Raw genomic sequence first — 26463 nt, 5'->3', positions numbered from 1 at the left:
CCTCTCTTTCTCTCGCGTATGAACGTAGTAAACAAAACTCGGTGTTCCCGCGTGGCTTGAATCAGTGAGGCGGCAACAGCGGGCCAACAAACATTTGGCAAAAACGTGTGTGTCGCAGTCCCATAGAATTAATTGCACCAATTATCATCACCGTAATTCGATATCAACGATACAACCATCCTGAGAGGATTTTTCTTTATTCTCATTGAAATTTTTCAAAAAAGAAAGGAAAATAACGCCGCAGGAAAATTAAAAATTTTCAACAGAGGTCGGCCATCGCGTAATACATGGTACATACGTAATGTATAAAGTGAGGAAGCACAGCGGCACATAAAACAAAAAAGGAAAGAAAACGAGACAATTTGTGCATTTACATATTTTATACATAAAAAGACGACGTCGAGGAAAATCCGAGGAACGAAAAACATTTTTCAATTTTCTGTCGATCTTAAAAAAATTTAATTTATACACTCCTTTCGTGTAATCTATACAGTATAATATATCCATACAGTAACATTGTGTACACTGGTCGTTAATAAAATTTTATCCTGCATGGATGTAAACGCAACGTAACGCAATTATAATATTACAGTTTACAGGTGAAAGATATAATTATACAACAGAGTGTAAAACGAAAATGAGAAGTCACTCGTGATTTTGGAGTTCTTCTATTGACGAACGAAAGAAAAGAATAGAAAATCAAAGGAAAGATAAAGACTGGTTCCAAATATTCGAATCAAGGCATTTCGATCATCGCAATACGTGATCGCCGAGGACATTTCTTTCGATACGTGTACATAACCGATTGACTTTCGAGCCTGAATACATGCATGTGCATGCGTAAATGTGTACGGATAAACTGAGAGGCTAGGAAGTGCGTGTCTAACACTAGCCGAGCCGCAGGCATAGGTTTAGTTGAGTAGGGCCTGAAAGGGCCTAATACCCATCCATAGTTGCCAAGTTTACGAAGTAAACAAGTTACGATCGTGAAAAGCTGCCGGATCTTGAGCTATGCACGCGTGGGTTTCTATCGTCTACAAAATCGAGACTAAGAATTTGTAATTTTTTTAAAAGAAGAAGATTGAAAAACCGTTAACGGCAGGGGGATAAAAAAATAAGGGTAGAAAAAAAAAAAAAACATATATATATATATTATAAACTGCTGGTCAAAAAGACAAAATTTCTTACGAACCTTTTTGAAGGTACGGTGAAAAAAGAGAGAGAAAGAGACAGAGAAAAAAAGTTCCTCTCATTTGAAGACGTCGAATCTTTGAAATGGACGAGGATTTTGTGGAGGAAATTTCTAACGCCAGCTTCGTCGTGGAGGCTGAGAAATTGGACGATCCGTTGAATATCACGATGATGATTATAAAGCCAAAACGACACGTCAACTTTCTAGCCCAGACAATTCTAACCCTCGTTTACATCGCCGGTGTCGTCGGCAATATATCAGCCCTCGTCATCCTCTTCAGTCGCGATAAGGTAAGTTTCTCATGTTTCTCAAATCGATAAGGAAAATGCCTCAAGGGACTTGACTGTTACGATATTCTGTAACAACTGTTACCAGTTCATACCTAATGCGGTTCGAAATCTGTACTAATCGGTAAATCCGGCCTGTTCAAACTTTTTCGAGAGCAAAAAACTTCGAGTTCGCAACTTTTAAAAATACTGCGCAATTTTCTTTTCAAACAATTTCGGGATTGTTCCTCTTGCTGGTAAAAATCTGTACTGATCTGTAAAAACGTCCGGTGAAATTCAAACTTTTTCGAAAGCAAAAAACTTCGACTTCGCAACTTTTAAAAATGGTGCTCAATTTTCTTTTCAAACTATTTCCGGATTGTTCCTCTTGCCGATCGTAATCTTCGTTGATAAAATTTACGATTCAAACGAACCGGTGGAACCAGCTTAATCAAGGTTTTTGGAAAGCAGAAAGCTTCGGTTTTAAATTGACAAGAGAAGAATAATAATAAATAGTTAACGATACGTATTCGCTGTTTTATCATACATTATTCATACACGCGACCTTCTACGCTGGTTAAAACTAATTTTGCCACTGAAGAAGGAAGCTGGTTTTCCTTCCTGTTACGTATTTCCCGCTCTATCAACGAGCAAAATCATTTCCTTGAACATAATGATCATGATTTTTTGACATTTACCTTAAATCTCTTAACCAGCGGTGGACACGATAAATATTTTCGAAAAAAAAATTTTCAATTAAAAGTTAAAATACGTATATCAACCCGGTAAAAAATGAGGCAAATTCTATAGTCGACAGATTTTAGCTACGTAATATTGACGCGTAATTATGTAAAAGAGTCTGACTCGACGTTACGAGATTCTCACCCTAATTTATTCTTTATCCGAATACCGAACTTGGGTTCGTGTAATAACAACTAATCTCCAACGTGTAATTGATCACCAACGTTACGCAAAACTATTGCGTGTTGATAAAACATTCATCAAATCTTTCAACAGTTACTTTAATTTAATACATCGCTATTTTTATCGCAATAATTAGACGTTTGTTTAATAAAGACACAGAGATGAACCCTGGGGGTTATCTTCTGAAAAATGTTTCCGCATTAATCATCTGTCACTCATCCGAATTCTTATCGCTGTGTTACACAAATGAATTTGTCCCGAAGATGTCCAAAATTACGATAATAATAAAGATTTTCAAAAAAATTGCAGAAAATAGAAATCTGAAAATCTGACGATAAGTTTGAGAGCTTTCCTTTTCTCTTTCTTCCTGCCAATTCCAATTTTTTCAATTTCTATTTTATTTATTCATTTTTTTTTCACTCTTTTCAAGATTCTGTGCGATTTTTGTTCATCGTCTTTTCATTATTCCGTCTTCTTTTCGTTCAGAGAAGGAACCGGAAGCACCTCCTGATGCTGCGTTGTCTGGCGACGAACAACCTCGTCGCCTTGCTAGGAATGCTCGTTCAAATGCACCTCACTCTTTACGTCGAAGATGCGGAAACCCGGATTTTCTGCGCCCTTCGAGTCGTCTGGAGATTTTTCGGCCTTTTTAGCGGGTGCGTGGCGATTGTGATGGCCGTAGAACGCTGGCTCGCTCTGACGAGGCCTTTCGTTTACCAGAAGGTGAGTCGAGGGAACGTCGTCAAGAATTTCACGCTTAGCGTTAACGTATGATCCAGGTGTGATCGTTACAAAAACGTTTCCGAAACATCGGAGGAATTACGAATTACCGTGATTTAGGTTATAATAGCTTCCGATACCAAATCTTCTGGCTATTGGAAAGTTTACGAAAAATTTTTCAGTCAAGTAACGCCATGATCATCGATTTATTGCTGCACCGATATGTGCCGCAATAATTTTATCGCAATAATTGCGAAAAGAATGTCCACCTAAACGTAAAGAATCGTATCGCAAGTTGGATTCGATTTTCTGGTTACAGTTTTAAAAATAATTTAACTTCAAGTTTCTTTGTTTTTAGAGAAAAAAAGGAAGTTATTGTAATCAGCCCGGAAATGAAAAGTTGAGTTTTTAAAAGTTATCAATTTTTTGGACCGACGATATCTCGAGAACTAGTCGCCGGATTTCAATGATTTTTGTCTCGATCAACGCGGCTTTTTCAGAATTAAGGTTTTTTCAGAAGGCTTTAAAATCGTCAATCACGAATCTGAATTTATAGTACGAAATTCGAATTGGATATTACCATTTCTTTTTCTCTCTCTATGAACTTGGCCAGTCTAAACCCGCTTGTTTCTATTCCGTGATACCCAAGACTGTATATTACGGCTATGGCAAAAAGTGTAAATAATTGAGGACGTTGTAGTAACCGCAAAAGATTTAATAACAAAGATTATCGTTTTTTGCACCGATACAAGATTGTCGTGTTTTCCACATTTTTCGATTAACTTTTGTCGTCGCTTTAATCGATAGAGAAAGAAAAACAGACAGAGAGCGAGAGAGAGAGAGAGAAGAGAATATAAAAATAAAAATTAACAAGCCGGAGATAGTGCGCTGACTCTACGTAACGCGTTACACACTTTGTTCTATTGCACAAAACGCGTATATCTAGTCTGTTATCGCCCTAAAACACGCGTCTAATCTGTAAAAAAAAAAAGCATCCGGAGGTAAATATTCGGGTATACGTACAATTGTAACACACATCTGCACCTATACACGCGCATCGGAATGTCTGTTAGATTTTTTCACCAAATCTTTCCGGTGTTTTTCTTACAGCAGCAGACTATTAAACATATATATGTATGTATAATGCAGTAATGGTTTCCGGATGTTGTTAAAAATTCGAATCGTACACCGCAGCAACTTTGCCTTGGCGTTTTTTACTCGAAATCTCAGTGTAGCTGTAGAGAACGTACGAAGAGAAACTAAGAAATTACGAGCCTTGACCCAGAGCCACGTTTGATTATCATACGCCACACGATATGGGCATTGGGTAAATATTTTCGCCACAAAAGTTATCGGTACAATAGATATACGAAATTGTTGTTCGGTTTTATTTTTATTCTTCTCGAAGTTTTTATTGCGTTAACTCCGGACTGGGAAACACGATTATGGAAAATTGTGTTGAAAATAGAAAAGACATTGCGTGTTATTGGAGTGTAAAATTTACAGATTATCGAAACACTGTTTATAACACATGTATTTATAAACACTTTTGTTGAAGTCAATGAGTGTACAGCGAACAAGTCTTTTCTACAACTACAATTTCTGTTGCGGTGTAAAACTGATAAGCTGATTGCTTCTTGTTTTTTCTCACTGCACACGTCAATCAAATCGCTAATATGTGTTTTACATTATACGTATACTCGTAAGTGTCTGAAAGAAAAATACAGGCTTAAATACATACAGTGAGAGAAATTTTTAGTTAACTATTTTCATTTTTTACCACAATCGAGAAGTTTACCAAAAACACGAAAATAAATGTACACGATAAACGAGATGACAAGGATGGGAGGTAATTTAATTGAGAGGATAAATAATAAACCCAGAGTCCAAAGTCAGCATCCAAATCTTATACGCGCATGGACGTACAGCCTTATTGTTTCGTAACGCTATCGAACATCGACTCGCGGGGTGAAATGTAAAGTGGTTACAAAAATAGACGACGAACCACTTTTACTCCGCACGGACGAAAAGTGTTACGTTATTCTTGACGTACAACCGGACGATCGTCTTGTTCCGGAAGAATTTTTTCTTTCTTCTTTTCTCACAGGTGACAAATTAATTACACTATAAAGCATCCGAAAAAATCATAAATTATACGCAGTTACATTTCCGTTTCTCGAGGAGGATTTTAATTCGCATCTTTCTCTCCCCCTCTTTCTCTCTCTCTCCCTCTTCATATATGTATATATACCTATACATATTTCCGTACCGATTTCATTACGAAGTTGTTAAGAAAAGTTGAATCTGCCAAGGCTCGGTCTTGAAATGTTTGGAATAGAATATACAGTTTCTGAGATTTTTAAAAAGTATCCTTTTCAAAATAGCTTTAAACATTTATAAATAATTGAGCAGTTGAATAAAAAGTCTGAACAAGTTCAAGGTTCTGATTCAGAGTTGGGACAATTCGCATAAATTTTTTTTAAACAAAATCAGAGATAGCGAGACGCTCTCGATAATTTAATATTTCGTTGCGTAATATTCATTGCCATAACAGCGAATCGCATTTCATTACTCGTGGGCGGTCGATTACATTTGCGATTAACTTCGCCAGTCGAATGATAAAAGAAAAATAAATAAACAAAAGAAGAGAAACAAACGGACATTGTACCGTCAAAACTGAGAGAGCACATCGAGATTGTCTAACGATAAATAAGAACAATCGTTATCGATATCGAAGTTTGCGTTCACCGAACTATTTCGTTTCTGAATATTTATTTATACGCATGATTTATTTGTCGAGACACGTAAATTCAAACGCGTCAATGTTCGCTCGACGCGCTTGTGTGCGTGCGTGTTTACTAAGCCTACGAAAGGCGATCTCAATAAACGTACGCGTGCTTCGTGGCACGCACCATATTTCTACACTCGGATTGAACTCCGACCTTCCCAAAGCCTCGCCGAAGGTCCTCCCTTCGAATATTTGACAAGAAGTTTCCGATGCATTCGTATGTTTGAGTAAAACGCGAGTGGCGTTAAAACGACGATTTAAATGTTGTTGTTGCTACTCAACTATTTGCAATTATTGCAGTATTGAAAAAAAAAGAAACACACACGCGCAATTATAGTAAGGCGCGACAGATTCTTTGATCAAAGTATTGAAATTAAATTTATTGTCATTTTTTAACCTGCGAGGAATTTTGTTTTTCGATTAATGGTAGAGAGAAACTAGTTGGAGTAATAGTGAAAAGTACAAAGTTCTCATCTCACGAGTGTGAGTCTCTGATCTTGTCGGCTTGAATGATAAAAATTTTCGCAGCGGGTATAATTGATATTGCAGTGCAGGGTAACGAGATCGGTTGAATGAGTTAGTTACGCGTGAAAATATAACATGTATGTACCTGAGTCTGGATGATGATAAGAGAGTATATTTTAACCCTGATTAGACAAACAACCGTGGGAATAACGAACCGTGCTTTTCAACGATCACGTACGCTAATCAAGATCCTATGCGTATATCTAAATGTACAGGCATACAAAATACGTTATAACGATACCTACAAATCTTTTTAATCAGAAATTGCCGGTGTTGTTATTAGTATTAACAAAACATATGCAGGATATGTCATTTTTCACTAATCCACGCAGAGGGAAAGAATTGTTTGAGTCAAGTGATATTCATCCGATTCGAACACAAAAGAAACTTACTTAATTCAACAAAGTTAATGCGAATTTTGTATCAAGAAGACGGGTGATTGATACGACTAAAATTTTGAATCAAGGAACTCGCGTGACCAAATCATTTTGACAAATTAACTAAATCGAAGTTTTTCAATCGAACTCATCGTATTTGGAATAAACAAGGGATACTAGAGATTAAAGCGAATGGACTCGGACAAAATCTATATCACACATACACGCATTTTCTCTCTTATCTTGATCAATTTCGCACACGTCATATATCGTGTCCGGGATCGATTATCCTCGTGGAAGAAGAGCGCTGACACGTGTCGCGTAATAAAAAGGATAATCACTTGGGATGACACGCCCATTCAAGAACCTCGAGGAATTTTCGACTCTCTGTCGCTTCGGTTCGGCGAATGGAAGAAGAAGAAAAATTGCCAATTTTTTGGCAAAAATTAACGGCAACATTTCCTTAACTTTTTTTTTAATTTTTTAAAAAATTTTTTTTCACGTATCGTATCGCGGGTAAAAGATTTTTAGCATAATTTTACAAAGGAACAAAGAATCCTCGCATTATGACGCGTTTGTTGCCTTATATTACAGTTTTCGTCACCAATTAACAGCACTTATTACATCGTAACTCGTGTCTCAGCGAGTCTAACGACGTCGATTATAGTTTTTTTCTTGAATTTTCGGGGCGTGCGATCATCGCTCAAAGTTGGACTTACGTGAACTCCACCCGCGCATCTCAGCGTTTCCGAAAAATTGTAATAGTTCCGTGCAGCCGAACGGCACGTAGGCATAAAATGCATGGTAATTATTTAACGACGCTCGATTATCTCGGGAAATTTAGTTGGCTGCGAAATTTACGCAACGAGATAAGAATAAAAATGTACCTTTATCGATGCGGACTCGAATGGTGCGATATATTTTCCTCGTTTTTATCGCGTAAGAATACATAATGCTCGTGCAACAATAAATTGACGTCAAAGCCTTGCTTAGCTAAAAAAGTAGAGTAAACCTCAGAAACTGATTTTGCGTTGCAATTACCAAAAAAGGATCGACGATAGCTCATTTTTCGTAATTCGAACAATATTCAAACAGTTTTTTTTAACGATACCTGTTTTACTCAATTTTTTTAGTTACAGTGACAAATGAAATTTTTCTCAATGTTGCATGTTGCGCATTTCTTTTACGTTACTTCGATTTTCGTCCGAATTCTTAAAGAAAATTCAACTCGCAGGATGATCGTAATACGCATACATCGACGACGATTTTTGCTACTTCTCATCACGTTTCAGCAAACATGAGCCGCGTGACTCGTCCTTAATAAGTAAACATTATACAGTTCGTCACGTGTCGATACATATAACGTACCCACATATTGAATACACATTACAAAGGCGAATGGCCTGGCCGCAAACGTGTTTATGATGACGCAGTATTCCGACCGAATGATCAACGATGAATGATGAATCGCGGTGGACGATCAGCGAGTTTTCTACACCGCAAGGAGTTTCTCAAAAGTGGAACAACGTATGCAGGCAGTAGCCTGAACGCGGGGCAATGCATATAATTTACCTCTAGTTGTTTACCGTTTTTCCTCCAACGAATTGCAACTGCAAGAATATTTCGTCATTTATTGCACCGAATTGGTTGGCAACTTTGTTATTTACAAATTTCCTTCTCTCTCTGTTTTTCATCCCACGTGGTAAAAATTTGAGAATTCTTCGGCCAGATTTATTACAGACATTTAGGCGGTTATGTATTTCGTTGAAAATTTTCAAGAAACAGCGATGATGCGGATGTTGGATAGAAAAAAAAAAAAAAAAATGAACACGCTTGGCGGCGCCAGGCGTGTTATACGATCGGCGAACATCTATTAGAGATCACCAAAATGACGGAGAAGTTTAAAATTGAGTCGACGCGTCTTTCGCAATTCCGTGCCGGCAGCTCGACCTGCAGACTTTTCCTTTTATCCTACTTTTCGCTTCATTGCAGTCTGCTTTGCGACACATGATAGATCGATCTACACTTTATATTAGCAGGCGATTATGGTTCAACAGTTTTCGGATAGCTTTTTAGAAAAAAGTACTCGTGCCAAGTACATGTCTCTTGATTCATAATAAAAGCACGATTGAAACTCGACCGTTAGATTCCACATCTCTCTTGAATGACACTGCTGCCACACGGGGTCAAACCGACCCCAATCTCATTCGACTGTAAACGATGATCAAGTACCGATAAAAAAAACAAAATGACTCATACATTGATGAAAATCTTTCGAATTTATCTCATTATTATATTGTGTAATAACACATTTCTATTGTGACAAGGTTCTGTTCAATAAATTATTACAGTTCCGAAGAGCCCCCCTCCCATTAGGGCCGAAGCGTGAATTGATACACATTTGTCTGTTTTTTTTTTTTTTTTTTGACCGTTGATACCGAGAAAACTGCCTACGTGTAAGATTATTGTTTAAAAAACTAGCGATTGCCGCCTGAACCTACCCTTGACACAAAGACGCGGTGACGCTGGTGCAACACTTGATGCATCACTTCAAGCCCAACGTGTCATTAGCTAATGGATTTTCAGCCGTCTGCAGTAAGCGGCGCATAATACAGATATGTAGAGCGGTAAAGTTTGTTTGAAAACTCCGAGACGCCAATCACTCGAGCCTCAACTTTTCAACGACATTCAAAATTAAATCTTACTCAATATGTGTACGTACAATCATTCCGGCCTGCTTACAGCTGTGAATGACGTCCAGACGATGATGATTCACCGTTTGCACCAATATGAAATCCCCTCGTTTCGCCGAAACGCGAAAAATTAAGAAAAGAAAGAAAAAAATAAATGAATGAAAAAATACCTTTTCAACCATCGCTGCAGCCCAATTTTTAATTTTTAATTAAATTAATTTCTCTCGAGATTTCCTTAGGTGAATAAAACATTTTAACGGTATCGTGTTCTTAGTTGGAAACAAAGTTTCGTCGACAGTCAATTCAAATTGATCATTGTCGATTAGCTACGTAAATAACTATACATATGTATATGGATATATGAACCGATAGGAAACTTTATCCAAATCATTTGTATGCAAGTATTGTCTGTAAGAACTTTCCACTCGACGTGTTTATAAAATCATTTTTTACCGAACAAGAGAATTAATTAATTAGCCACATTCTTAACGGATATTGTTTATCGATAAAGTCAACGTCGTAATTAATTGGTAATCAACAGTTATAACGATCGCTGTGCCTCGTGTAAAATTTATTCAGGTAGCCGTTAAACGCACCCTCAGTTGGTTGATACATTTATACCTAAGGGAGCTTTATTTTCGTGTCTGCGAAATTTTCCCTACGTCTAATTCAGCACACGCGAACTTTCGTGGCGCAAATTCTAAATTAGCTGTGTATAATCCGAACACGGTAAGCTCGTCACGAATATTGGCTAATCGCAATTCTGCAAACGAATATAAACCATCAAATCCATGTGTAATTAGTGGACGTTCGTTAATTTTGTACAGAATGGTTTTAACGGAAGGTCAATGCGATTGAACGCGAGTCTTAAAATATCATTTTAATATCCTTAATTTGAAGCTGTGAGTGAAAGATTCTGGATTTGGTCAAGCGTCGTAATTATTCTTCGAATAAAATTCACAATGCCATATAAATAATACAATTTTAATAACAATTTAAGAATCTGTCGGGAAAAATCGTAATTTGGAATTATGTTTATAGATTCAATTGAAAAACCGTAGAACCATGAATAAAAAGATTTAACGTTTCGGACAAAGTTAAAAACGTGGTTTTTCTTTCGAGTCTCCGCATCGGACATTTCGAAAAGAAAAATTATGGAAAAAAACTGAAAGCACAGTCCGTACGGGTCGAAATCGTTTATGTACTGAATCGAAAAACGTCATTGATTAAAAAAAAATACACCTTCGATAGCTGAAGTGAAATTTATTACGACTTTTTCCTTTACAACGTTTATCAGAAAAACGATTCTCCTCACGTTTCAAACGGCATTGAATCGCGATTGTCAGAAAAAGAAGGAAAAAGTGTCGACCGATTGAACAATATTATGCTATGGAAATCTAAAGCGATTCGACTTATTTGCCTAGACTTCTAACAAACCGTACGGCACAAAAAGGCACAAGTATTATACATCAACAATTGAATTAAAAATAATCTCACGGACCGTTGATCAACTAGGAAAGAAAGATAGGGTGGAACGGTAATCAATATCATTTAGCACAATCACATTACTATCACATTCTGGATAGTAACCTTAATAATATCGAAAATTTTAACAACACCGTAGATATTAATTAATAATTGTCCGAATGGGGTTATAATTAGAATTTTGTGATTTACTCGAGTCAATGCTTAAGATCCAGAGATAGAAGTGCGGAAAAAACGTGGGATACTTGCTGCAAAGTGCGAGTGGAAAAGAAAAGTCTCCGGAACGCGATTGGAATACAAGTTTGAAAAGGTCCGACAACGCGGCACTTAAATTGAGTTCACAGCCTTGGATCGGGCGGGTCTCGCCTCGGTTTGTTTTCAAGTTTGGGCCGGAAAGAAGCTACGCGACAAGGGCTTCGCCGTCCAACTTCCGCCTAGTCATCGGCTCATTTGCAAATCAAACAGACCAGCCAATGGCCTGTAATTAAAATGTTTCTTGCCCAACATTGCGTAATTAGCCCGAATTTTCCATTTCCTGATTCGCGTAATTGGAGGGCTTCGCTCGACGAAGGCTCGTCGCCTCGAAACTGCAAATCAGCGATAGTGAATTTCGGGTAATCAGCGATAGGACTTCCGACTCTCTGATACTTGCTTGTTCGAACTTGACGAAGAAGGGTGAAAATCCTATCCACGAACTTGATATCGTTTTTATAAAAACACTTTTTCAAATTCTCCATACGAATGCAACAAATTGCGTAGCTAATTATTTTCTCGTATGCCTGGTGAAAATAATGTCTAATCCGAAATACGGTAAAGTTTCGTTCGTTGGAAATTGTAAGAAGTATTCGAAAATCGTAGTATTTCGCATAGAAAATTACAAACTTGTACGAAAAATTGTGAAAATTTACAACTTTCTATAAAACGTGATTACAAAATCTGACACGGACAGAATTGATTTTTTTCCTTCATAGATAACCTAATAAATAAATAAATAAATAAATTATTTACTAAATCGTAAAATCAAGCTCGTAGTTGAGCGTCGAAATTACTTCCACCAGCGATGATTTCTTCAACGTTACACGCGAATTTAAAAAATTGATCCGGCCAGTGAGAAATTGTTCGACGCCCCGACGTTCCTTAACAGAAAATCGAAGAAGACAATTATAATCGTAAATTGAAACCAATTACCACTTGTCAATATCATATCGGAGGGGGGCGCATTTCTACTAACGAAGATGGGATGAATTGGTGCTTTTCCGACGTACGTACTCTCTTTCTCTCCCTCACACGCTATCCATCCAATCATTAAACAATCGCAGAGAGGTCAACTTACGAGCCAATCAATAATCGATCTTCGATCATACGTGCGTGTACGTGACTCGGCCGTTTCCTGTCGCGACGAATTATATATCGCGTCTCGGATCCACCTTGTACCTAATTTTTACCCTAGTCGCGTGTTTCGAGTAACTCACACGTGCGTTTAATTTACAACATTGAATGCCTGTCCGCCTAATCTGCATAGGTGACAAACTGAGACGAGATGAAGAATAATAAGAACTGCTGTTTAATGCGACAACCGAATTACACCCGGCAAATAAATGATCGTTGACGTTCAACCCCGCGCGTTAGAATTTTCATTCAAAGTTTCTGTGCTATGTAATTCTTCTATGAATTGGTCGGACTTGAACCATCGCGGGTGACATTTCAAATTTAAATTTAAGGATACCGGTGATTTTACTACGTTCATTTAACTCTCGGATATTGTCCACCCTGACTTTCTCACATATCGTTGTCTCGGGAATTTTTCAACGTTTAAAAATTTCTTCTAATTAATTAACTGACAAAGTCGGTAAAAAAAAAAAGACAAAAAGAAAACATGTCGAGTTACGGAGAGAACGAAATCAAATGTTTGCATTGAAATTTTTTCATAATTACGACAGGTAACTCGAGGGTGGCTGCAAAGTTCCTCGTAACCGAAGCAATCGATCATTCGTTAAGACAGCGGCTCGATTTTAACCGAGGAAATTTTTCTTTCAATCAGCAGGTGACGTATCCGGTGATAGTTCGATGCATAATTCTGCTCTGGTTCGTCTCTGGTATCCTGTGCTTTATGCCGTTCGCTGGTTTCGGCGATTATTATCAGCAGGGCTCGGCACCCGATTACAAAAACGGGAAGTGCCTCCGTTACAGAGACGCGAAAAACGTCGAAGACATCGCCTACGCCTACGTTTTCTTCTTCTTCGGTAAGAACTAATTTCGCCACTTCTCTTTTCGTCCTCCGGCTTATTGTTAATGAAGAAATTCGAACCGAACCGACGTCTGACCCTCACTATTTTTGATCATACGTTTCAAAGTTCTTCTGCGATTCTTTCAATTCTGAAACATTACCCTGAATTATTTCAAATTTATTGTTCAACCGCTCAATTATTTATAAATATTTGAACGTGATTTTGGAAAGGCCTTTTGTCAAATTTTCAAACAATTTTTAGAAGCTGTATTTTTCATTCCGAATATTTCAAGACCTAGACCCTAATGATAGGCCTATTTTATTTTAAAAAAAAATTTTCCCTACTTTTTAATTTATTTGATCGACTTAAAATTTTGTGCGTACAGTTTGAAAATTCCCAAAAAATTGTCGAAACTTCTATTTTTTACTTGGAACATTTCTAGACCGGTTTCATTACGAAGTTGATAAAAAAAATAGAATGTCCCAAAAAAAATAAGCAGAAATCGCTCCACGATACAACTGGTCTAGAAATGTTCTAAGTGAAAAACAGAAGTTCTGAGAAGTTTTCGGGAATTTTCAAACCGTACAAACAAAGTTTCGAGTTGACAAAAAAATGGGAAAAAAATCGTACTCGGTCTTGAAATATGTGAAACAGAAAATACAGTTTCCAAGTATTTTTTGAGAATATTAAAAAAGATCATTTCGAAAATTACTTCAAACATTTACAAATAATTGATGCGGTTGAATAAAAAATGTGAAAAAATTCAAGGTTCTGCTCGAGAGTTGGGACAATTGCGGAAATTATTTTTTTAAACAAAATCAGAAATGTCCGAGGGTCAGACGTTGTTCAGGTCCGTATGGAGTTCCCCACGTACAACTTAATGCACGAAAAAAAATATGAATCTCTCTCTCTCTCTCTCTCTTCGCAGGCACGGTTCTCTGCCTCTCGATCGTTTGGTGCAATCTTGCAGTGTCTCGAGCACTGTGCAGATTGAGCCGTCGATCGGCAGTAATTCGTAGGGTGTCAAGAGCCTCGTCGCGAGCCAAGCCTCTTCTCAGCATAGCCACCGGTCCACCCTCGGAAGTCGTCGCTACAGCCGAGGAAAGGGCCTTCTCTCGACTGATGGCCATGCTATCGATAACGTTCGTCATTTGCTGGATGCCTCAGATGGTTAGTGACGAATACGAGACAATATCCATCCTTCCGTCACTGGGGGCTTTTTGCTTTTTGGGGTGCAATTTTCACGATTACAAAGATGACGAGTCGCGGTTGTGGAACGATTACGGATGATTTGAAGGGAATGGAGATGTTACACGGATTACAAAGACGGCGAACGGTCGCAAGGATTGCAAAATTGAAAAGGTTACTGCTGGGTTGCGAAGGGATTGAAAATATTTCCAGGATTTCAATGATATTATTGTGAGGTATTACAGAAGGATTTGAAGAAAATTACAAAGGATTACGAAAATCGTTAACGATTACAAGGGATTACGAAAGTTACAAAGATTACAAATTTTTTATTAAGTCGCTTCGGTGCCAATCTTAAATTTCATGTGATGAAGTTTAGCTTGATATTTGAAACTTGCAATTATGAAATTTTACAAACGCAATCCTTCGAATTTACAATCAATCGCGTGCACCGTAAAAACAAAAAATAAGAATGCTGGTGATTATTATTTTTTTGTATTTTTTATAACGTCGCGGCTTATTCCCGCGGTACGAATTTATAGCCAATTTATTTGCGTGGATGAAATTCAAGACGCAATGGTATCGGTTTCGACACAGGAAACCGACGACGATAACGTAGTGTTCAAGTCAGGGGAATTTCAAATTTCTACTACGAATCCTCCGGGGGATCGATTAATTACCAATGTACCGAAAATCTCTCAAATTTAATCCCAGCCGCAAGTCACGTTTTGAAAATAAAACTTTTTTAAACATCGAAACAAGTATGTTGACCTATAATGTAAATGAAATCAGGACCGTTCTACTTTGTACCGATAATAATTAGCGATACGATCAACGAACATACGTGATGATTTTTTAAAAAAGAATTACAAATCATACGTCTCGTACATGCGACAGGTTGATAAATCGTGCACGGAGAATGTAATAAATCAATTTGCAAAACGGTTTCAGCCCCGCGAAACGCGGGGTTTTATTTAGCCTTGGCTAATAACAAGAATGAGAAGCGATAATGATCGGTTGGAATTTCCGTTGGCTATCGTCACTTCCTCAATAACAATTCGAGAATTTGCGGATCACGTATATAATAAATCCGCACGCAGACCGGCCAATTATAATCTAGCTCACGTTTTGCAATGCGCGAGTCGAAAACGATTATAATTTATATATTCAAAACAAAACAAATCTATCGTCTCCATACCGTATGCATATAGATACGTAAAAATGCGAATAATGGTTTCTTTACGGGTGAGAAAAGCTCGTAACGTGTGTTCGAAACGACGACATAAACGTATAAATCATTCCTGTCGCAATTTCAAAATCCATACACACATCGTGCGAACGCGATACCCGCGCGACTTGCATAGAAAACGTCGGGATTATTTTCATTCCTGTTCATTGTAGTCGATGTTTGCAATAGTCGAGATGACGTATTCTGTCGAGTTTAAAAAACGCAAGTGCCTGAATCGAATAGGAAAAGAAATTAGAATTACAGGGTTTCCTGAGTCGAAATTTAACACCTAAAATTTTATCCTACCAAGGTTCGTGTGAGCTTACTTTGAAGGAAATTGATCCTAGAAATCCTATATCGACCCTCCGAGTTCTAAAAATTTATGAAGAAATCCTGCATCGAACTTCCACACTGAGAAAAATTCGTAAGTCGACATTTTCGGCGTCAAATTAGCGTTCGACATTGCATTGAAATTGAATCTATTATACCTTAAAGTAGGCGCTGAATTTCGACTCGGGTTTCCGGAGGAAATCTCGATGATTAATTTCTCCTTTCAGATCTCGATCCCCTTGGCCCAGTACTCGCCGAGTATCGGACGGGAGCGAGTTATCGTTGAAAAATTGATCTTTGCGTTCAACACGATCGCCGACATCCTGCTATGCATTCACTTCACCCTGGATCCCTACATTTACGTGCTGTTACGAATGCGCCCCAGTTTTCCCTTCCTAAAACCGCTGTGCCGCATCTGCCGCTCGGGAAGAAGTCGCGCAAGCTCCTTTACAGGTAAGCGGTTTACATCATTGTGGAAATATTCATCGGGGTGATTGTATTTATTATTGTTACTTTATTTGGCGATATAAATCACTCTTTATAATTTCAACGATTATTTACGGTTTTGAACCTCCGTAATACGAAAAACAAACTTTTAACTGAATATAACGAATGGATAAAAAAATTTGAAACTCGGAGGAAAATTTACGATCAAATGATGGTGATGAAAAACTACCATTTCCCGTTTAATTTTGAACTTCCGGTTCTAAGGGAAACAAATCGATTCTCAATGTTGAACCGAGAAACATTACATACTTTTTCTAAAAAAACGATCACGTGTTTCCCAGTTTGTATACTTATTTGAAAAAAAAAAAAAATGTCAAATTTTTTACGTTTTTCAGAAGCTTTTGCTCTTTTCCAATTTTTCTATCAAAACTTTTTCATTCGGTTGCCGAGTCCTGTCAGTTTCAGACTATTTACTCGGTCGTATTGCCGAACAGACGGACGGACTCTTACATTTTCATTATATGGTGATGTTAATGTGTCGCGAAAAAATTCCTTTTCTGGCTTGATTTCGTCTTATTTAATTATTTATTCAAACATCAATTCGCCGTCAGGGACCATCGACAATCGCGGCAGCAGCGGGGATCCGCCAACTCCGATAACGGAAGCTCCATCGACTCCGGTCAGCGAGGAAATGGAGCCTCAACTTACAGCGGCGGCAGTCTGAGATTGGCTTTTGCGAGCGATCGGAAATCGTCGGAAAAAATACAGGGAGACACGGGTATGATTATTACCGGTCTTCCGGTCTCTCGCTGAATTTTGAAAAAACAAAAATGAAAAATTTGTCAATTTTTCATTGCCCCGCAATCGACGATTCGCACGCGTGTTGTAATTAATTCTACTAAATATATATTACGCGGACAGCGATCATGCGCAGCTAATTAACAAACCCTGCGACAATACATATGTTTGTTTAATATTTACCGATGGCGTAAAAAAATTTTCATTATTCTATGAGTCGCGTTTATTTATTTGTTACGGTTTTTTTTTTTTCGTTCCTTACCAGCAGCGTTAAATCGGAATCAGATTTTAGGAAATCGCTTCAACGTGACTCAGCTGGCTTAATTTTTAATCTTGGCAATTTTGGCAGCATTAATTTGCATACGCACTGCATTTATTATATATCATAGTTATACTTGGTACGAAAAAATTGAGTAACTTTGTTCGGTGTTGACAATGGCTGCACGGTGCCTTTCTGAAATAACATATGTGTAAAGAACTTGAGATAGGTATGTATTGTACGTGGAGAATGTAAAGCGGTACCTGAATCCGTTGATTATTGAATAGTGTAAAGATGGTGTTGAAAATGATTGAATATTTCTTCAAAGTCACGCAGGGGTCGAACGATAATAAGATTACAACCGATGAGAAATGTTAATGTCGAGTGTAAATATTACTGTTCTGAAAAATGGATGAAATGAAAATTTGCTGTGCTAATTGAAATTCAATTATTATCGTGTATGGGTGTCTATATGCACGTTGAAAATAATAATAATAATAATAATAATAATCAGAAAAGCAAACTATTCAACCGAAAAAAAAAAAAAAAAAAAAATCAAGGGTGTAGGATATTATGTTAATTAAAAATTCTTATGTACAGTAAGAAAAATCAAAACTATGATTGTAATTGTTAAAGATAAAACTGAATCAAAGAATGATATTAATAATCTAACATGTTACTGTTATTAACGCTGTAATCTAATTGTAAATTCAAGTCATCGCTTGTCACAGAGGCGACGCAGGTGATGGCTTCGAATATAGATTTATGCAAACGGATTTCAACTCTACAAATTGCCTTACGAATAATGAAAATATTTGATGTACGAAAATCAACAAAAAAGCTTATACATATTTTAACGTATGTAATGTAAAAGTGAAAAAATGACGTATGTATACACGTATATTTCTAGTCAGTAACAAATATATTGTGTTATTTTTTAAGACTCGCAAAACAACCGATACGTTACGATATCAATTAAACTACGTTACACACAACTAACAATACCAAAGGTAACTTTCCGAGTTAATGATCGACGTTCGTTAATTTTAATTTCTAAGACTATGATGTACATGTTCGGGAAATTTTCGCTGCAACTTATTGCTGGTAGATGTTTATCTGACGAATATGTCAAATGAAATGCGAATAGCTGAAAAGAAATGTCGCGAAAGTAGCAAAGAAAAAATTGAATAAAATTAATTTTTTTTTTCTTTAAATTAAATATTATTGTTCAGTAAATTATTCGATCAAGTGAATACAGACTTCGGTTACGAGCTACTATGTTGTATCTTTATACGTACGTATAGGTACATGCACTTTATTTTCAACGACTGTTTACAAGTCGATTTTTATTTGTTTTTCCTTTTAGTTTCACATTTTGGTACGTGTTTTAATGCAACCTGTCCATTTTTAATTTTTACGACTGTTATCTGTTTATTAACTGCACATGCATACGATGGGTTTTTATCGTCACTATATGCAATTCAAGCTATGCCATAGGTTATACGTAGCATTGATTATAATCAAAACGGTAAATAATATTTTTTACTGATTGTTTACACCTGTTGAATGTATTGTAAAATGGTATACATGTAGGTATAAGAGTTATTATACGTCAACATGAACGATTATGTTTACACAAGTACTAATTACATTGTATAGGTATCCTATATGTATATACCTATGCAAGAAATGTCGTATCGTGCAACACGCATTTCGACGTCAATGTTAATAAATATCTTGAACATATTCTGCAGTTAATTGTTCGTTGTTTAATTTTTTCTATGACCTACACCATATCATACATATTCGCGGTAAACAACCATTGATTAATCAAAACTCAAGCCATTCCGAGACTAAACCTAACTTTGGCAATTAAATTACGCGATCAAACGCCTAATCAAAAGCAACTAGATATGCGCAGCGGAGAGTGTATTGAAGTCCGTTAAGGTGTCGAGTAAGAAGTAACAATGACCTGATTGAGTTTAAAAATAGCAGAAAATAATCGTCACCCGACGAGAATATAATTAGAGCTAGAAAGCACCATCTTTACACCATTGATGAGCGGTTGATTCAGAAACTCAATACTTTTGTAAAAAATATCCGCATCGTCGAATTTATGTATGCCAAATTGCCGTCACGAACTGCGTCAGGCGCAAGTTCAAATCTCCGTTAGCCTCTGGTGGATAAATCACGGATGCAAAAAATAATCGTCGAGCCAAAATATCGCTAGAAAAAATACGGCAATTTGTTTTCCACCGATTGATCAGAAAACGCGTGCCAATCTAGTATTATTGTCCGGTATTGTCGCGTATCTTCGTCAACGCTTCGTTTAACGCTGGCTCTCTCTAGTGAACAGTTTGTCCGATGGATTTCGGATCGGTAAAGAGGGAATGCTTTTTTTAGCCAAAAAACATCCGTACACACCTCGAATCTCAACGCTGTTTCGTTCAAGGTGACGGGATGCACACGACAAGTTTGGACAAGCTGTCGTCAGTCACGGTGGTGAAGGGGTAGCTGCGATTAGCCTTGGTGGGAAGAAAACTTTTTTTTTAGAATTTATTTATTTATTCCCTGGTGAACAGTGTCTACGAAACGTTTCTTAAAAATCAGAAATCATACAGGAGTAAAACCCAGCGCATATACGGTTCGTAATTCCCGATGGAATAATATTTCACGTAAGATAATGTATTACCCGGAGTTGTGAAGTAAGGAAGATTTCATTCACGTGAGAAAACGTCGTCGTAGTACACAAAATGGTGCAGCAGCCGTAATTTTCTCCCGATAAATGTTCATCTTTGTTAAACAACAAATACCGCGGGTTGTAAGAGAGCGGCTATTTTTCTTTTTTTTTTTTACCAGAAAAAAAGAGGCAGAAAAATCAATTCTGTATAATTGTAATCTGGAGTGAATGGAATTTCCTGAATTACGCGCATACACGGATAGATATAACCACTAGCCACAGAGAGACTGATAACAAATACGAACTTGTGTCTACCGCGTTATGATTTTCCTCGTGTGCCTCAGTTTGGCGAGAAAACCAGATTCTAACGTGAGCTCCTCGGTGCTGAGATCTTTGAAAAACCGGTTTCGAATTCACTGTTCGAGTAAGTAAAGCCAATTTTTATCTCCTGCGTTTCAGGTAGCCGTAGCTTGAGTCGAAGTCTATTTGGAGAAAGTTCATCGCTTGCTAAGACGCGCCTGTCCATCTCTTCGCTCTTCACCAATGGTCACTTAGATCGGCAAATGTTGAAAACACCAGCCTTGAACAGAGGCCGATAAAAATAAGATGCCGCTCGGTTCGCTTTATAATGGGCCAACGCTTAGCCAGCTTGAGAAATTTCTTTAAGATGGACAGTGAGAAATCCGAGCTCAAGAATTCAGCCAACGTAACGCGCCAGAGTACTCCCACAACAGACATGCCAAATCAGAACGCCGAGGATAACGGGAACGTCGAGTTACCGCCCAACGAAACAGAAAACACACAAAATAAGTCTGACGAAAATCTCAACAACGAACGGCTCGACTTGGGCTTAGACAATCACAACTCGAGATTTGAGTCTATATACAGCCAACAGATCGACTCGCAGGAGTCCAAGTCAACCTGCAATAATGGAAACTTTGTACCTCAGTCCGAAGCACAGCTAAAACCACAGGCAGCATCTTGCAGCAGCAGCAGTAGCGGCAGCAGCAACAGCAGCATCACCTCGGAAGACAGTCCGACTAATCTACCGTTGCGAAGAACGTCGAAGACTTTATCTTTCGGAAAAAGAAGGGGTCAGGAATCGATCGGTTTTGATTTATCTGAAGCACGCGATTCGTCGGGTTAAATGTTTTGTCTAATTATTTGCAAATTTCTATTTTGTTTCAGGTAAACAACGAAGCAAGGATCAAAATCCTGCCTGCAATCACCTGCTGTCTTCGAAAAAAAAGCGCAGTAACTGGGTACTGAAATTCAATTGCGCCAAGAGCAAGGGATCCAAAAGTACGGACATACCTGGCCAGGGAAATAACAACTCTGAATGCGTCTGCACCGGATACAGAAGAACGGAAGAACTTCCCATGGGCGCTGGTGTCGTATTCAACAGCTCTTCGGCTCCTCAAAGTCCAATTCTGGGACCTCTGCCTTCTAGTCCGGTTATCGACTTGTCCCGATTTAATCCTGAGGAATATCCCATGGAGGTAATGTTTTGTCTTTGCCGATCCCTTCAAGTTTCTCAATCCCAGTTTGACACAGGCTTGAAAAACCTGGAACAAATCAGAAGACATTTATTACAAAACCAGAAATTTGATACATATTGAAATAAACAAGCACGAGTTACGTTTTTCCACGCGGCTTAAGCTAGCAGCCAGAATTAGCGTAATAAGATAGTGAAATGCGAAAATAAAATTATTGTGAAATACATTGACCCCCTAATACTTTGATAAAATTATGAGGATTAAACTGGACTACATTTTTCTATTTCTAAAAAGTTTAACACATTTGGCAGCTAACTCTGGCCGCTAGCTTCAGCTTCATGTTTTTCCAGTATGCAGATATTTTTTATGTTCAACCGCAATGCAAAAGCGAGGCTTGAGATATTATCTAGCTGAAAGGAAGTAACTTGTTAATTTTTACTATCGAGGAAGGTTTTCGTTTAGAAGGATTTTAAAGGTACAACTTCGTAAAGTCATCAAAGATTGTCTTGTTTCAGGACTGCGACGAGAGGGCTAGACTTCAAAGAGCCAGGGAGATGGAAGAAGGTGTAGAACCACCCCCGGGATACAAACCTAATATCGCAACGGGTATTCAGGTGCATCCTAATGGAATAACGGTCGATAGCCTGGCCGCGTTGTTTCAAGCAAATGCTGGAATTCAGGCCGCAGCTCTCACCGCTCTGTCGCAGATTGATTTTTCCCTAATTCCAAATATCGAACGACCTGCGCATACTCAGGTTAAAAAGTCTTGCCGATATAGAAATTGCCGAGTAATAATACTCAAAGGTGTGAATAATTATTGCAAGTTTTCGTTTCTACCTAGGTCGATTACGTTCACTGCCTGGTACCTGATTTACGATCAATCACAGCCTGCTCTTTTTACTGGGGTAAAATGGACCGTTACGAGGCAGAACGTTTGCTAGAGGGCAAACAAGAGGGAACATTTTTGCTGCGCGATTCTGCCCAAGAGGAATTCCTCTTCTCGGTTAGCTTTAGAAAGTACGAACGTTCGTTACACGCGAGAGTCGAACAGTGGAACCACAAATTCAGTTTCGATTCGCACGACCCTGGTGTTTACGCTTCTGGAACGGTAATTTTTGGCTTTTATAATTTTGCGGAAACTGAAGGGGCGATCTGAAAAACCGACAATTCAATACTAATAATACGTTTGTGTACTTCTAGGTATGCGGCTTGATAGAACACTACAAGGACCCGTCTTGCTGTATGTTCTTTGAGCCTGTGCTGACGATACCGTTGCATCGTACATACGCTTTTCCGCTGCAACATTTATGTCGAGCGATTATAACGACTAGAACAACGTACGACGGTATAAACAAACTACAGCTACCTAAAACGTTGAAAAGTTACCTCAAAGAGTATCACTATAAGCAAAGGGTTCGAGTAAGGAGGCTCGATATCGAGAGTGATCTTCAGTAAAACGAAAGCTATTCTATTCGTAGCTGAGATCCCAGTTGAGTTTCATGTAAGACGCGAGTGTCTTCGTTTACAATTTACACACACTTCGCTTCTTTTCACTTAAAATTATCCGATCTAAACGATAAGTTACTAAAATGGTCACAATTTCATATCACAAGATGCGGTTATATGATTTGAAAGAAGACACGCGGACGCTTCTACTGTCCTTTAAGTCATCCATTCATTCATTCGTGTTAATATTTGGCAAATATATTTATTCACCCTATCTATAGTACTGTAAAATAAAATTTCAGAGATCAGAATAACATAAAATTAATCTCGTAGATGTGCCTTTCGAAAATCATTAAGAAACACTTTCAAAATAAGCCTAATTAATTGATCGCGATTAAAGCTGTTTTGTCGGCAAGAAGAATGGTGTCGATGGACGTAGTATAATTTTCGTGTTTTTTCAACGTAACCTGCGTTGTACATACATCATTACGTTACGAAAAGTTTAATACCTGTGTATTTAATTAAACGTTGAAAAAAATTTGTACCTTATAAAAAAAAAGTATTATGATTGGAAAAATTTATAAGATATCGGACTGACAAAACTTAATTGAATGAATCACACGAATCTCGAATAAACATAATATCGTATAAATTTAAATTGATCCGTTTAATCGTGACTTACATTCTTATTATATTTATCTGAAATGATAATTGAATGATGATTTCACGTTTGGATGTTTATATATCGTGCATCAATCATATTTGTTGATGCATATTGACGAGTAGTTAGGAAAGAGTAGTAGGAAGATTTTACCATATTACCCGTGTCGCAGAACTAATCGTTGTTTTCTCTTTAATTCGTATGATAGCGATTTATTATATATTATTATTATTATTATTAAATCAATATTGATTATTGTAATGTTTAGAACATTAGTTGGAGGTGATAATTTTTTAGTAATTGTCCAGCTAGAATGAAATATAATACGACGTATAGTTTGAATACCTAACTACTTAATTAAAAGGTTAAATTATAGTTTTTAATTTTCGTTGTGGGACAACTAAATATTATACATTCAATATGTTAAAACATGAGCAAGCTAATGGTGGGATCATATTAAAAGTTATTTAATCGAATAAGTATACACTGTAATTTTTAAGAGCAATTCCATTCAAGCTCTGTGTCGAAAATTCAAAAGTCAGGGAAAAAGCAACGCATAGTTGCGTAATATTTTTGAGAGGCTTGTTACATTTCTTGAGAGAAGAAATGAAAAAACTGTAGAATACCGCATTCGAAAAACAATATAATATTAAGGTTCAGATTCTTAAATTCTCTATATTAAAAAATCTTCCCAATTAGAGAAATCTCAATTTGTTGAATAATATTTATTTAACTAGTTAGTGGAACGATGACAAAGTAAAAATAGTATTGTAGACTGATAGGTGTATTAGATTAGAAAACTGGTATTTTCGATCTATAATATATAATATGGAACTTCTGTCAAGCCCTGCCTGTATATACATACATTTATCATCTCTATTTAGAATTGGATTTTTCGTCGGCTAAAATCACATTGCTCATTTGTTTCCATTGTTTTCTCGACAATACTTTTAGAGTTTTTGCAGATAATAGATCTTTTCTAGGCATATAAAATGATGACGCGTAACACGTCGGTGAAATGGGTGACAGGAATAATTGAATCCTTACTTCAATTTAGTAGGCAACATCTTACGCATGCTCTATTCAACAATAATTGCGAATCGAGTATCATGGCTTTTTATAAATAAAATATGTCGTATATTCGATGCGTATTATATTGTACATACTGTAAATTATACAATATCATTATTACATACATATAATAAAGATTGGAAACTGAAAGAATTCTTCCTTGAATATATACAGTTTGTTATTTCTGGTTTTCCCTCAATCTCTGATTCGGTGGTATCGGTGATCAAACTAACATCTGAGCCGCTGATGGCACCAAAAATCTGTAATTGAAGAGAAACAACAGGCCAAACATAGCCAAGAGAAAAGTATCTGAATTACCAATCAGGAAAATCACTTCTAAAATTCGAACGAAATTATACCAATAAAATTAACGCGGATACGGGAGATAAGAATAATCACAGGAAACAGGATTTTCCGGAATTGTCTGGGTAGGAATAAAACTTGGAACCAATAATACAAGGAGCTCGCTGGATTTTCAATCGGAATACGAATAACTTGGTACCGCTGCACGTGACTATTCTAGGACCAGAAATATAGTTTCTAAAAAGGATACGAATAACGTATCTCTCCCATTTCTCAACCATGTAGAGCTCCGTTACCAGCGTATATCGAAAGTACCAGTAACTTATGAAGGACCAAACTCGTTCAAGTATTCCAATCATCGTCACCAAGATTCCCCTGAGAAATGATCGGCAATGAGATAAAACACTCGCGCCAAGAAATATGACTGTCGACAACGATGACGAGAGAAGTTGTACAAGTGGCGTACTTAAAATACAATCTGTGAATAAGAACTGGTGAAACCTAAGCTGATCGAGTGTCGCAATCGTATAATCAGTGGGTAATTAAGAAATGGGAAAACACGTGAAAATTTAACGATTTTGACCTCCAGGCAAATAACTTATCGTTAGGCAACGTGTACAACCGATTTAGCAAGACGTAGTCACGGCCGTTGTTTGTATTGCCTACTTGTTACTTACTGGAAAATAAATTACCTCGGGATTCGATAAACCAAACCGCCAAATGTTTTTACCCTAAAAAACGCAAGTGACAGATGTGATGTCACGATCTGACGACTTTTTGACAGAAGTTACGAACGAGGAATGATCAGGCTAACGATAGTATCGACACGACGTCTCTTTCTCTCTCTCTCTCACTCTGCGCTGTGATTGGCTGAGCGCCCGCCCCCGGCCAATCACGACGCATGACGAGAGAGACAGAGTGTACATGATGAGTGTATCAGCCAGCGTTGCCAACTCTGAAGAAATTAGAATTCGTTCAATGCAAAAAAGAAAAAAAATTGCTTTCTTATGAAATATTGATATTTAGGCAGGAATCCGAAGAATCTGAACGAAATGTCAAGACTGGTAGTGAAATCTCTGAATATTGTCTGTGAAATTGAATCAACAGTCTAAAAATCAACAGTTTGTGAGTTTCCTGAGAAAATATCCACCAATTAGCGTCTGTAATTTTCAAAAGTACTTATTTTCTGTTATTTTGACAAGTTGGTGATCCGGAATATTAAAAATAAAAACACATTACATAAGTAAAAATTCCTAATATCTTTATACTTACAATTAAGATTGTAGGATGTAAATCTGTCTGTGTTATGTCGTTATTACCATTTATATGTTTCTAAGAAAATTGTCCGTGTTATAAAG

At 37.3% G+C, this 26463-nt stretch overlaps 3 protein-coding genes across 5 annotated transcripts in view; 2 read left to right on the top strand and 1 right to left on the bottom strand.

Annotated features, from left to right (window-relative positions):
• The window catches only part of LOC124186122 (alpha-taxilin), a 63622-nt gene that overhangs the window by 12784 nt on the left and 24375 nt on the right, over positions 1 to 26463 (bottom strand). For both annotated transcript variants that reach the window (XM_046577535.1, XM_046577540.1), the window contains exon 2: positions 21443 to 21693. In XM_046577535.1, the coding sequence (XP_046433491.1) occupies positions 21443 to 21509 (67 nt within the window). In that variant the 5' untranslated portion in view covers positions 21510 to 21693. The remainder of the gene's footprint in view (positions 1 to 21442; positions 21694 to 26463) is intronic.
• On the top strand, positions 79 to 19206 carry LOC124186135 (prostaglandin E2 receptor EP2 subtype). 2 transcript variants are annotated; one of them, XM_046577565.1, is made up of 6 exons: positions 79 to 1482; positions 2869 to 3105; positions 13015 to 13213; positions 14127 to 14368; positions 16172 to 16397; positions 17003 to 19206. In XM_046577565.1, exons 1-6 carry the CDS (start codon positions 1276 to 1278, stop codon positions 17113 to 17115), a joined length of 1224 nt encoding a protein of 407 aa, XP_046433521.1. In that variant the 5' UTR covers positions 79 to 1275; the 3' UTR covers positions 17116 to 19206. The 2 variants fall into 2 exon arrangements, with proteins under 2 accessions (XP_046433521.1, XP_046433520.1); XM_046577564.1 differs by having other exon boundaries at positions 13012 to 13213.
• Positions 21508 to 23079, top strand: LOC124187084 (suppressor of cytokine signaling 5). The gene is made up of 4 exons (XM_046579337.1): positions 21508 to 21627; positions 22140 to 22379; positions 22466 to 22732; positions 22825 to 23079. Exons 1-4 carry the CDS (start codon positions 21508 to 21510, stop codon positions 23077 to 23079), a joined length of 882 nt encoding a protein of 293 aa, XP_046435293.1.

Source organism: Neodiprion fabricii, chromosome 7 (assembly GCF_021155785.1).
Source record: "Neodiprion fabricii isolate iyNeoFabr1 chromosome 7, iyNeoFabr1.1, whole genome shotgun sequence".
Taxonomy (NCBI): Eukaryota; Metazoa; Arthropoda; class Insecta; order Hymenoptera; family Diprionidae; genus Neodiprion; species Neodiprion fabricii.
Note: the sequence above shows the minus strand (reverse complement) of the source record. Positions and strands in the feature narration are given on the sequence as shown.